The following is a 14,514-nucleotide window of genomic DNA, read 5'->3' as shown; positions in this document are numbered from 1 at the left end:
TTTGATTTTATTTGAACAACGATTGATGTAGCATTGTAGTATAATATTTTTACACTTCCTTGATATCCAGGGGCGGAACATGAGGACTGAAGCTAGGGGGGCGGAACCAAAATTTCAAATACAAAACAAATCTATTTGTTCAAACTTTAAACATATACTTATTTCTAATTTATTGAAACTGTTTTACAAAAAATATTGTTGTAGTTTATTGAAAATAAAAAATTAACAATAAAAAGTTAAAGAAATTAACAAATAACATATACATTTAAAAGCAAAATATCTCCTATACTCATTTTCGTAAGATTTACGCATAGTCAAATTTTTGCAGGCTTTATTACTAAATTGACAAACAATAAAAAAGTAATAAAGCATTGTTGCAGGCTTTATTACTTTAACAGTAATCTAGTTTTTCAAATTCAACTACTCATATCACATTCTATTAGAAAGAGAATTCTACTAGAAAGAGAGAAAATTAACGAGATTAGAAAGAAAAAAAGAAAGACTTACAACCACAAGTCCGGTAAGGCGGTAACGAGATGATGTCGGAGAAGAGAGATAGCGAGCAAACAAAAGTCGGCGCAAGGCCGTCGGAGAGTAAACATCTGCCGTTAAGGTTGTTGGTCGGAGTTGCAGTCGGAAAACGGCGACGACGGTGATATGTTTTGGTGAGAAGTTTTTTTTTTTTTTCTTCTGGCAGCAGAATTCGTTGGTTTAGACTTTAGGGTTTATAGTTTCTCAAAGATTGAGTTAATAAATTGTACATTATAATCGTTTGATGATTTCCTAATTTTATTGGGTTTAGTTTTGATTTTTTTTCAATAATTTTCTGGATTTCGGTTAATTACTTGTTGAAATCCTTGATTTATTGCTGCTGCCTTTTGATTTTCTGGTTTTTTTTGGAGTAAATTAATAATTATTAATAATTTTCTTGAATTGTATAAATAAATTTTCGTAAGATGTCCGGGCCGAGGGCCAAAAAACTTAGTGAAAAATCAAATCAATCTTATATATAACATATGTATTAGTAAGTAAAAAAATCAGGGGGGCCAGGCCCCCCCCCCCCCCCCCCCCCGGCCCTATAGAGGATCCGCCACTGTTGATATCCTACGTGGCATATATTGTAGTATAATATTTTTACACTTCCTTGATATCATCCTTATTTTCAGTAAGACCTCCCTTCACTACATCATATATACATTTTTCTGGTACAAAATTATAAATGGGAATTTTTTATTTTTTTTGTCTATTATTACAGGCTTTTATTGGGACAAATGCTATGATTTTTGGTGTTGCAGATGATGGCTACAACTGGTAGGATATTGCGAACCAACAACATCATATAAGAATTATAGACAACATTGTACTTTTTGGTTATTTATTATTAAGCAATGTATTTTGGAAGACCACCAAATTATATCATTGTATTTCCAGTTTTTATTTCTTATTAGAATATTAGATCCCGGTTGAAGTCATGAATCATTCTATTGCGAACCAACAATGAATATCATGTTTCAAACTATTACCATGTGTCTAATCTGTTGGTGCTTAATTATTTGCTTTTTGAAGGTTTTTGGGTGTTTTGATTTTACATCCTTCAAATTGATCACCCTTTCCATTGACGATTGTCCAAAAAATCAGATTTTTGGTAACATATGTTTCCCTAATTTACATGGTGTTTTGATTTACATCCTTGAAAATGCTTTGACTTAAACATGATCGTTAATATACTTGAAACGTAACTTATAGTAAAGACCACTTCATTTACCAACACCAATAAGCTGGAATATCAAAAAAAAAAAAAAAAAAAAAAATACTAGAACATTTAATACGGACCCAACGACAAAGCCTATCTCATAATAATAAAAACTCAACAAAAAAAAGTGACCCATGGTTCATGATAAGCTCACTCACTAGTTCATGTTAAATGTTATAATTTCAAATAGATAGAAACATAAATAAAAGGAAAATATAAAAGGACATTTAATTTCTCTGTGACAATGATATTAAGGTAATTGAATAATTTTTGTTTCTATAAAATTAACTTCGTTTCTTTCAAATTAGGAAACTAATCAAGTTATATCTTAGGGCTAATGTCATAAAAACCCTTAAGTTTATCTTTTTTTGCGTTTTTACCATTAAGTTTATAATTTTTTTACACTTTTACCCTAAGTATTTTTTTTTCATAGTATACGTATTCATGCAGAAAAATCGTATTTATATACGAAAAAATGATTAATTAAATATTGTATTTATATTTTTTTAATTATATATATATATATATATATATATATATATATATGTTTGTTTGTGTGTGTGTGTGTGTTTGCAAGGTTATACCATTTAAAAAGATAAATAATATTTTTAGAATTATGAATACGTGTTTTATAGATATAGTTTTTATATATTAATATGTATCTATACTTCTAAAAATATATTTATACTTAAAAAAAACATATATCATAATACATATTTACACTTCTAAAAATATATGTATATACTTATATAAGCATGTTTATGATTCAACAAGTTTTTTTATTGATATGTATATTTTTAAATACATAAAAATATGTACCTGTAGTTCCAAAAACATATTAATGTGTTTTTTTTACATCTTAAAGTGTTTATCCAAGAAAAAAACTCATACACACACATACAGACACACACACACACACACATATATATATATATATATATATATATATATATATATATATATATGAAGAAATAACATTAAAAAATTGTAAATACAATATTTAATTAAAATTTTTTTCGTATATAAATATTATTTTTCTGCATGAATACATATAATATGAAAAAGAAAATACAAAGGGTAAAAGTGTAAAAAAAATATAAACTTAAGGGTAAAAACGTAAAAAACTATAAACTTAAGGGCTTTTTTGCGAAGTTAATATAATGGTAACCTGTTATCACCGGTAAAAGGGTAAAACCGAACACTTTTTGGAAAATGTTAGGGTAAAAACGGACATAAAATTCAACTTTAGGCAAAACCGACAAAACCTTGAAAACTTGAGGGTTTTTATGACATTAGCCCTACATCTTAGCCATCCCACTACATAAAAGCATCTCCTAGGTCCCATTGATCTGAAAAGTGAAAATAGACCCTACATAATAATAATAATAACCATATAAATCAATTTACTCATAGCCGTTTATCACATAGTGACCTTTTTTTTTACAATTGAGCAAGGTGTACAACGAGGTGAGTTTAAATTGCAAGATTTTGATACTGTATTTCTTTTTGCAGTAAGGAGATGACTTTTTTTAATTTTTTTTTGCTGTGTGATTGTATATCTTTTTGCTTTGATATTCAATTCAAATGATTTTGCATGAATTCTAAAATATAATTTTAGGCCATCGAGGTGAGTTCAAATTGCAAAAAAGAAAAAAAATACATACTAATTTAATTCCTTTTCATTTATAGATAATGTTTCTTAAACTTTTTAATCGATCACCTACTAACCATAAATTAAAGTGATTTTACTCATACATGTATTTGGTTTCGATTCAAATTGCTATTGTATATGATTTTACTTTGTGGCCTTGTTAAACGTATATTTTTTGCATTTTTTAAGGTTTTAAAGGAGTGGTCTTTGAGGCTTAACGTTACGGTGTCACACTTCTCATAAGCTTTACATATACCTTCGTTTATGCCTATTAACTTTGTGGCTAGTAGGGATGGTGTTGATGGTAAAAAAAAAAAAAAGAAAAAAAAAAGGTTAAGAGAAATTCACCCACATTTCCATTGGCAAATTTGCCGCTCACCTTCGTCACCCAAGTTTACCGCCAACACCGGGCGGTGTTTGCTCGCCGGCAAACATGCCCACATCAGATGCCACAGACACTTCTTCCTCACATACCACTTAGCCTAAGACCTAAGACATAAGAATCAGTTCACTGCAATAGTATTTTTGTTGAATTACAAGTAATCACAACATTCTTACTTTTGTGTTTGCTAATTATAATTGTGGGTTTAGTAATTTTGTTTATTTATCATAATTTCATTTTGAAAAATAGATTACATCTGGGTTTATGTTAAATGTATGATATTTTGTATCAAAAGTTGACAGTTGACTACAAAATTAAATTGATATCATCTAGTTTGATTATTATTAAAAAAAAAAAAGATTACGGTGATGTTTTTGTCTAGAAATTTTTGTCATACATGTTAGAACATGTTAAGTAACAATATAAAAACATGTATTTACCATAAAAAAGAAAAAATAAGAAGCAATCAACAAACATAAACAGAAAGTGTACTAATACGAAATTTGCAGATTAGAAGTAGATAGAGGCATGCAAATATAATGTCTTAAGACAAAATTTTGTCCCTATTCGTCCAATAGTTTCTAGACTTTTGCATTTATGATATAACTATCTCTAATTAAGTTCTTGCACGAAAACTTAATTTATGGAGAATCTATAATATGAAATCATGGAATTTGAGAAAGAATTTTTGTATGTATGAGGTTATCGATCATTCGAGAGATCCTAAAAATCAAATTCATATTATATAGGATCGGTATGAAACTGTCAAAAAATTATTTCCGGTAATTACTCCAACCAATCTTATCAGGTAAACAAAATTAATTAAGAATAAATAATTAATAAAACAGATTTTCAGGTTTTCAGGTTATGTAGGTAAATCACTAGTAGTTCATTAGTGATTCAAAGTTTACAACAATTAGCCCACTTCATGCTTTAGTCTATTATAATAAAGATAAAATAACAAGTTTTTTAAACATATAATATTTTAATACTTTTTTCTATGGGGGACAAACAATTTTGACAAACATATTAAACTAACACCACCGATACATTAACCTAACATTATTAATTGATTATTATAGAAATTAAAGGGTTTTTAGCCTAATGATATTAAATGTTGTTCTTTCCCCTTATATCTGAGATTCAAATCTCTTTTGGAACATAAGTGGAATTTAAAACAGATTAGAATTAAATTAAATTTGACGTTCGTAAAAAAATGATTATTACTAAAAAACAATAAATGAAATTTAAAATAATGGGATACAATAAGAAGGAGGTAAAAAAAGAAATTCAATTTGATTATAAATATTATAATTTTATTTGATTGGTACGAGAGATACAATAAGAATTAGAAATGAAGGGTCAAAATAATAGCATACGAAATCAAGCGGGCTTTTCACATAACAGAACACGCATTAGGATTCTCATCACTGAACAACTGTGGAGCTGCCGGATAACCATACACCGATTCCACAACGTATCTCGGAAGGTTTGTTTGGTGACAATTGAATTCAATCTTTCTCAAATCTACGAATTTCGTCTCTTCTCCACCGCTCGCCGCCTCCTTTGGTTGCGCCGCTACTTCGCCGCCGCCACCGGCTTCTTCCGGTTTCTTCTCTTCCTTCTTCTTATTGGCACCGCTTTCCTTTTTCTTGACTTTTGCATCTTTACCTTTGTCGTCTTCAGGTATCTTGGGCTTTGGATCTTGTTTCACAATCACAGTCTGTTTGCCTATTTTCTTGGTAACGTATTCCACCAGTTGCTGCGGCTCAAATGTGCCTTTCACCGCCACCTCTGAACTTTTTAAATCGGCTTCTGCACTTTCCACCCCTGCACAAAAGATCTACTGAATTGCAAAGGAGATATACAATACAGCCAAAAAACGTAAGAGAATCCACACTGGTTAATTTCTATCATAGATTTGTTATTTTTGACTTTTTGTCATGTTTTCTACTAATTTCATTTAACAAAAACTAAACTTAACTGTTTCAAAAACCTTTTTCTGAAAATTTAACTAATTATCTTTATTTATTTGAAATACTTTTGTTAAGTATTCATAAATAAATTTTAGTTTTTAAGCATACATCGTTTTTTATAAGATATTTCAAAAAGAAATATTATTCAGTAAGATTTAAATAATTATATATATTATAATAGGAGATATTATATTATATAGAATATATAATAAAATGGATTAATTAGTAAGAGACAATAGATATTTAAAATTTAAGTGTGTGTTTGGGATTGAATTGTGAAAATAATAATCATTTTTTGGTAAAAGTAATTATTAGATTATATGGCATCAAACACACACACAAAAATTGAATTAGCTTTAACAAAATAATTTCAAGAAAATGATTATTAGGTTAAAATAAAAACATTATTTTCCTTTTGTCTTACGATGGTAAAAATCATTTAAAAAAAAAATCAAAAGGTTGTGATAAGATTTGGTTAATAAGGAATATATTTTAAGATTTTCTAAATTTTGTATTTTAAGGGTGTTTGGGATTGTCTATTTGAAACAACTCATGTTTGTTTATAAAAATGTTTATTAGTATTCGGTCTTAAAATCAAGTTAAAAAATGTTTGAATTAGTTTATCTAATACCAAAACGTAATAAAATGATAAATTGTTTTTAGGTCATGTTTAGCAGACTAACTGAAAAGCTAGTTTACATATTAATAATGTTTGGTAAAAAATAGTTTATAAACTAGATTGCAAATGTAAAATGACTAAATGGAAATTTAGATATGTAACTAAAAACTAGCATTATATATAATTAAGCGTATATTTGAAATGTTTTTGAAAAAACTCTAAAGGTGCGTTTGGTTGTGGAAAACTGTTTTCATTTTCTAAGAAAATGTTTTCAGAAACGCGTTTTCAACATTTTCGTTTTTCTGGGAAAATTTTCTAATTTCTATACAATTTTGGAAAACTGAACGAACCAAACGCGTTTTCAACATTTTTGTTTTTCTTGGAAAATTTTCTTAGAAAATTGGAAAATTTTCCACAACCAAACGCACCCTTAAGAGTGCGTTTGGTTGTGGAAAACTGTTTTTATTTTCTATGAAAATGTTTTCAGAAAATAGGGTTGAGTTTTCATTTTCAATTTTCAATGAAAACGCGTTTGGTTGGAACGGGTGGAGTTTTCATTTTCCATCTTAGAAATTTGAAAAACTTTGGAAAACTGTAAAAATCACTTTTCTAATTTACATACAATTTGGAAAACTGAAAATTTTCATTTTCTTAGAAAACTTTAGAAAACTGAACGAACCAAACACGTTTCCAAAATTTCCGTTTTTTTTTTGGAAAATTTTCCTAGAAAACTGGAAAATTTTCCACAACCAAACACACCCTAAGGGTGCGTTTGGTTGTGGAAAACTGTTTTCATTTTCTAAATGTTTTCAGAAAAGAGAGTTGAGTTTGTGCTTTCAATTTTCAATGAAAATTTTAGAAAACGCGTTTGGTTGAAACCGGGGGAGTTTTCATTTTCCATCTTAGAAATTTGGAAAACTGTAAAAATCACTTTCTAATTTACATACAATTTGGAAAACTGAAAATTTTCATTTTTTTTGGAAAATTTTGGAAAACTCAACGAACCAAACGCGTTTTCAAAATTTCCGTTTTTCTTGGAAAATTATCCTAGAAAACTGGAAAATTTTCCACAACCAAACGCACCCTAAGGTTACGTTTAGTTACAGAAAAACAATTTTCATATTCCGTTTTTTGTTTTCCCTTTTCGATTTTCGTTTTCCGTTTTCATTTTTCATTGAAAAATTTAGAAAACGCGTTTAGTTAAACTTATTCATTTTTGATTTTCAGTTTTAGAAAATTAGAAAACGTGTTTAGATGTGTATTTTTGTATCGGTTTTCATTTTTAGAAAACGGTAGTGGTGGTAGGGTGTGGGTGGGGGAGCTGACGGTAGTGGGTCGGCGGCGGTGGTGGTGATGACAGGCGATGGTGGTGGCGGCGGCAATTGTGTCAGTGGTGGTGATGGCGGCGGCAGCGGTGGTGGTGGTGCTAGTGACGGGTTAGTGGTGGTGGTGGTGGTGATGGTGATGGTAGGTCGGTGATTGTGGAGGTGGTGTTGGGTGGGTGGGGGTGCGAGTGTGTGTTTGTGTGTGTGTATGTGTGTGCTTGTGGGGGTAGGTGTGGGTTTGTGTGTGTGTGGGTGTGTGTGTCTGTGAGGGTGGGGGTAGGGGTAGGTGTGGGTTTGTGTGTGTGTGGGTGTGTGTTTGTGGGGGTGTGGTTGGGTATGTGTGTGAGTGTGTGTTGGTGGGTATGTATGTGTGTGTGTGTGTTTGTGGGTGGGTATGTATGTGTGTGTGTGTTTGTGGGTGGGTGGGTGTGTGTGTGTGTGGGTGGGTATGTATGTGTGTGTGTGTGTGTTTGTGGGTTGGTGTGTGTGTGTGCGGGTGGGTGTGTGTGTGTGTGTGTTTGTGGGTGGGTGTGTGTGTGGGTATGTATGTGTGTGTGTGTGTTTGTGGGTGGGTATGAATGTGTGTGTGTGTTTGTGGGTGGGTGTGTGTGTGTGTGCGTGCGGGTGGGTGTGTGTGTGTGGGTGGGTATGTATGTGTGTGTGTGCGCGGGTGTATGTGTGGGGGAGTGGGTATGTATGTGTGTGTGGGTGGGGGGTGTTAAGATGGGGGTAGGTAGAGGTGGATGGGGTGGGAGTGGGTGTGTTTATATTTTAGAAAAATTTTGGAATTAGAAAAATGTAGAAAACAATGATTATCAGTTTTCCAAAAATTTCCAACTTATTTGTAATTTTAGAAAACGGAAAATTTTCATTTTCCGTGAAAAATTTAGAAAAATAGACGAACTAAACGCGTTTTCAAAATTCTCATTTTTTTTGGAAAATATTTCCGGAAAACGGCCTATTTTTCCGCAACCAAACGCACCCTAAGCTTCTCAAAAACTATTTTAAAGTAACTTATCAAAAGCTAAAATAAGCTATTTTGTGGTTTTATCAAACAACAAATTGTAGTAATAAGCTAGTTTATTTTTGCCAAAAAAAAGTCTAGTGTTTGACAAATTTTGTTTATTCACGTAAAATGTCCAAAAATACATCTTAGTATATAAAAATGTAGGGTTATGACAAGGGTGGTATGGTAATTTAGTTTAAATAAGTTATAAATTTTTTTAGGTAAGTTAGAAAGCATTAACTTATGAAAAACTCATTATTTATGTATTTAGGGACTTTTATATTTAAACTATCCAAACTAGGGGTGTGCAAAAAACGCATAAACCGCACAAACCGCCCACACCGCACCAAACCGCACCGCATAATGCGGTTTAGAATTTCGCGGTGCGGTCTGCGGTTTGTAATTTTGTCAAACCGCACTACGCGGCGCGGTTTGCGGTTTATAGTTACCAAACTGCGGTTCAAACCGCACCGCATTGTATTAATAAAAATTATATATATATATATATATATATATATATATATATATATATATATATATATATATATATATATATATCAAAAGTTTCCAATCACCAAATACTTCATACTGTCGAATAACTTTTTTCTATATCTGATGGTTAAATTTGATAATTAAAGACTTAAAAGATTATGATATCAATTTCATAAGTCACAACAACTTAGAAAAAGATTATGTGGTTTTTTTGTTTGCAATATGTATGCATTTTAAAGGGTATGCAATATAATTAATAAAATTTGAAAGTGTTTAAATGGAATGATTTACAACAAAAGTTATAAATTGGAACAACTTATCAAACCGCATAAACCGCAAACAAACCGCACAAACCGTCCGCATGAAATCGCACCGCATAATGCGGTTTAGAGCTTTTGCGGTGCGGTTTCCAAAAAACTCAAACCGTATGTGCGGTGCGGTTTCAACCCTAAACCGCACCAAACCGCACCGCGAACACCCCTAATCCAAACACTAATAATTATTAGCAATGTCAAAACATAATAAAGGGCGTTTATGATTACTTTTGAACATCAAAAGTACGTTTGTTGAATGACTTTTTGTAAATGAATTTTTGCAAAAAAAGTTCTTTAAAAATGTGTTTGGATTAACAAAAAATGTGTTTAAATTAGTAAAATGACTTTTGGTTTAATTTTTACATATAAAACAGAAAAAGTCATAAAAAGTTAGGTTTTTATGACTTTTAGAAACCCTTCATTTTCTTCTATGTTAAAGGTCATTTTCAAAAGAACTTTTGAATTATCCAAACATTTTTTTGGCTTGTTTTGATTTTTTGGAAAAGCTAAAAACCAAAAGTTATTCTAAAATAAATCCTAAACATCCCCTAAGTGAATAAAGAGTTTAATACTTTTAAACCTTTTTTACACTATCCAGTCACTTTGATTTATTTGAAGTTTTGAACTCTTGAAAATACTTTGATGAGGATATATAGGGTTTTTCTACCAAAAGATAGATAATAGGTCTGACAATTCTCGACACGATCCACGACACAACCCGCGACACTACACGAAATAAACGGGTTTGGGTTGAGTTTTTCAACCTGTCAACCCGCCAACGCGTCAACCTGTTTATTAAACAGGTCATATATGGGTTTCTCAAAAAATATACGGGTTGACCCGCCAACCCGTTTAGAACTCTAATAAAAAAAATTATATATTTTTTAAATGTATTAAGTATTATCCTCTATACATTTTATACTTTATACTAGGATATGATACCCAATATCATTGACCATTTGACTTGTGGGTAACCATCTGTTGATTTGCATTGCAACGTGTTTGGTGTTTGCCCTAAATAATCTAAATATCCCACAAAAACGACGACATGAACGATTGAACCATTATCGAACGACGTCAACGCCTGTGATTGAATTTATCTATATTTGTATTAATGTTTTAGTTTGAAAATGTTTCCATGAATGTTTATAATTTTCATTTGGATGTTTAAGATTTAAGTTTCTAAAATTCGGATATTTTTGCATCAAGAATTTATTCATGGTTAATTATCAATTTTATTTATGGAATGTGACTCACGAACATACGAATCCAAATCTGACCCTCAAACTCCCCAACATGTGAACCCGTATAAATAAATGGGTTGACGTGTCATATATGAGTTTATTTTCCAAACCCGTCAACCCGTGACTTGTATAATTAAATGGGTTGTGTTTGGGTTGGTATATTTTGACATGCTAACCCGCTAACCCGCGACCCGCCAACCCGAGCACAACACGATTGTCAGGCCTAATAGACAACTCCACATGGTTTTCTTAATCAAATTTGGTAAAAATACATAGTTTTGGAGCACTTATCTATAAATATATGAATTTGACAAACTCTCTATTCTATCTCCAAATATCAAATGAGTAAATTTATAATCTTAGTTTACAAAATGAACGGGTTAAAGTGGGTAAAAATGGATATAGGTAAATATTTAATATATTTGCCATATTAAATATTTATATTCTCATAAGACCCCTATATAATTTAATTTTTAAATATCAAAATAATCATACGAAATTACGAATACTAACTATATTGGTTTTTGTGATGACATTTAATTTATCAATTAATAATAAAACTTTAACCGAAAGAGAAAAGGCATTGATAAACCAATCCAACCCGATCCTTACCAAACGTCCGACCCGCACATTAACGTTTGATTCATTTCAAACTTGAATTGAGCCTAACGTTAATGTAATGGACTTTAAAGTTCAAACGAAATTCAGTGAATTAAAAGTTCAAATCAAAGATATTTTTTCAAAATATTTACAGATTACGGAAAGGGGGAATTCATAGCTGATCAAAAATTGTGTTGAGAATTTGAAAAAGAAATTACCTTTCATCTTCATTATGCGTTTTCTGATTTCTTGTGCACAAGCTTCACAATGCATATGAACTTTTAAAACCACCGTAATCACCTGTGGAGGAGCCTGTGTTTTGATATTATATATAAACCCTAATCAAATAAACTGAATTCAGTGAAACTGAGATTATCAGAACAAATCTATTAATTTCCAAACCTCCTCTTTCTTCTCTTCAGGTTTCGACGCCTCTTTATCCTCGACTTTTTTAGGCTGATCAGCCGGAGGTTTCGGTACCGGAGAGAGAAGCTCAACTTGCCGGTGAATCTTCTTCTGAATCCGTTCTAGAACCTTCAAAGGATCTGCTTTTTCTCCCTTCACTACTACCGTTTGCGTCTTACAATCCGTCTTAACATCCTCAACGCCTGATCGGATCACATTATTTTTCAAAAAATTAATCCAATCTATCAAGTGAGCAAGCAGTAGAGAAATTAAAGCCAGATATAATAACAAACAATCGAGGCCTTTGAAAATTGAAATATCATTGGATCGAATCACATTATCAGTTGAACATTATTAATCCACTTCTTCAGATTAATAATAAATAGATAATTGAAGATCGGATTCAAATAACAAACCGTCGAATCCTTTGAGACATCGCCGGAGTTTGCTAGCACATCCTTCGCAATGCATGAACACTCTCAAAACAATCGGCGGAGGTAGAGATGGCTCCTTTGATTCCTCTTTACCATCGGCGACCAGTTTTGGCTCTACTTCTGATTTCTGTACTTCCTGAATCAAACAAACAGCATTCAAATGCATGAATATGAAGTTCAATTAAATGAAAGCTGCCAATCAAATGCATTGAACAGAAATACCTTCCCCATAAGCTCTGATTTACCGACTCAAAAATTTCAATCTCGAGTGTAAGCACAGAGTGTTGTGTGTTTGATAACCGTTAGATCTAATATAGGGTGAACTCACGTGCGACACTGGAGATTGACGTGGCATGAGGGTCGTTTCTCTTTTACGTCGTCGTATTACAAGCACGCCTTTTTTGTTTGCATGCTATTGGACTAGATAAAAACGATTAAGTACATAAAACCCATATAAATGGTTTTATTAAAACAAAAAATAATTAAAAACTAACCACTATCTTCTGAACATTTCATTTCGGAGTAGTTTTGGTTGTATTGGAGTTGGTGTGATTTTGATGAGACCTGATGTAAAATTATTTCAAAATCTAATAACATACATTTCGGACTAACGTTGTCAACATCAGACTTACATTCCAGACTATATTTAAGCATTCCACACTGTCTTTGTACATTCCGGACACATAGTTCAGAATATCTGAAGTACATATCTTATGTTTTCAATCATCTTTTCTATCATTTACCACCAAAATTTCATAATTGTGTTTTAAAATATATGAAAATGAGTTGTTCAGGTCGTGATCACAAAAAAAAAAAAAAAAAACTTCATAAACCTCCCTGTTACTTGCATAACATTCACAGAACTAACCCTGAAAATTTCACCAATATCAGGACATATGTTATATATCATTTTCAATTATGTTTTATTGCTATTGGATATTTGGTAAGAAGCATTTTGCCAAATAACAATTGTTTGTTTTTAGTTAATAACTTTGTTACAATTGATGTTGCAAAGAATTTATAGGTTCATACAAGCATGCATGCTACCAGTGATCTTTATATGAAGTGTCCCTCTGAAAGGGGACTATATACGCTTAATGTTCAAAGTAGTTGCTATGAACGGAAACCACCAGACCCAACCTATAACGTTTTGTCTGGGCATGACAAATAGTGTTGAATCTAATACCTAGTTCCTGATGATGTTGAAACAATGTCTCATGAACTTATGCAAGCAACATTCACAACTAATACGGTCGTTGTTATAAACTTTCCCTTAGTCAGGTCATCCCAAATTCATATCATGGGTATTGTTTGCGGCCTAGGATTTGTTGAAGTAGAGTAATAGAAGTTTTGTTATAGTGGACATGTAAATCATATATAATATCTTATTTTGGACAAAATTTAGCAAACTAGAAATCTAGAATATGTCATTGGACCTTTAGCGAGCAGGACTGAACGTGATTGGCTTGGAAATATTAATCATGTGAAATTAACAAAGGCCTTTTTTCCCTAACATATGTTTAAATGTAGTGAATATTGATATTCCAAATGCCATTACCATGTTATCGATGGATGAACATGATTTACCGATAATGGTGTTTCATTAAGGTTATTTGTGAGACAATGCAATGGATTTATATACAACATGGTGATTTTGGATGTAAATGGGTAATTATAGGAGGAAAAAAATAGAAACTTAGTTGCCACATGCCACTTTAAATTTACGACATATCATCTTAAATTCACTACTCACCACCTACCACCTTCAATTTGTCAACTACCAATTTATTTGAGCATTATATAAAATGTTGTAATCAATTTAGATTCTTATGTATAACGAAACGTGTTTGGAAAAAATAGGAAGACAATACTAAAAATTCGTTGATTCCGTAGAAAACCGAAGAATGACAGATTTGAGGAACCCTCAATTTATTAATGATTAGAAACTTGATTTCAAAGAAACAATGAATGAGTCCTTCGGTGGTAAAACCCTAGCCACCTTGGAAGTAAATAAATTACGAAAAAGTCAACAAAATTTAAAAAGAATAAAATTTTGCACAAAGAACTGATAAATCGTGATTTTTAACCCTCCTGATAAAGGAGTTCTTCTCAAAATGTCGTTTCTGCCTTAAAATTAAGTTAATCTGAATTTGGTGTAGCATTTTGAAAAAAAAAAGATTGTTTTGATATTAACTCATTTTCTGAAGGGACTCAAAATTGAGTCGGATACTTAATTAATGTTCGAATGTTCTAGCAGTACACGTGAAAGAAAAAGAATAATAGGTTGCTGGAACTCATAAAAAATAAAATTGA

The 14,514-nt window shown here is 31.4% G+C and overlaps 1 protein-coding gene and 1 long non-coding RNA gene across 2 annotated transcripts; one reads left to right on the top strand and one right to left on the bottom strand.

Annotated features, from left to right (window-relative positions):
* Positions 1-385: 385 nt before the first annotated feature.
* Positions 386-1,437, top strand: LOC145104758 (uncharacterized). The gene is made up of 2 exons (XR_013707166.1): positions 386-665; positions 1,256-1,437. It is a non-coding gene; the product is annotated as an uncharacterized LOC145104758 (long non-coding RNA).
* Positions 1,438-5,063: 3,626 nt separating this feature from the next.
* Positions 5,064-12,537, bottom strand: LOC145130506 (heavy metal-associated isoprenylated plant protein 7-like). The gene is made up of 5 exons (XM_079065317.1): positions 12,424-12,537; positions 12,184-12,337; positions 11,765-11,970; positions 11,581-11,674; positions 5,064-5,616 (listed from the first exon to the last, which is right to left on the bottom strand). Exons 1-5 carry the CDS (start codon positions 12,430-12,432, stop codon positions 5,183-5,185), a joined length of 897 nt encoding a protein of 298 aa, XP_078921443.1. The 5' UTR covers positions 12,433-12,537; the 3' UTR covers positions 5,064-5,182.
* Positions 12,538-14,514: the final 1,977 nt, after the last annotated feature.

This window comes from Lactuca virosa, chromosome 1 (genome assembly GCF_052849685.1).
Source record: "Lactuca virosa cultivar CGN04683 chromosome 1, Lactuca_virosa_CGN04683_v6, whole genome shotgun sequence".
In the NCBI taxonomy this organism is placed as follows: Eukaryota; Viridiplantae; Streptophyta; class Magnoliopsida; order Asterales; family Asteraceae; genus Lactuca; species Lactuca virosa.
This window is presented reverse-complemented; position numbering and strand designations above follow the sequence as displayed.

Coding starts and splice junctions, on each gene's coding strand:
- LOC145130506 (XM_079065317.1), bottom strand. Junction 11,971..12,183: donor ATGTCTCAAAGGATTCGACG/GTTTGTTATTTG, acceptor TGATCCGATCAG/GCGTTGAGGATGTTAAGACG. Junction 11,675..11,764: donor CTGAAGAGAAGAAAGAGGAG/GTTTGGAAATTA, acceptor ATCAAAACACAG/GCTCCTCCACAGGTGATTAC.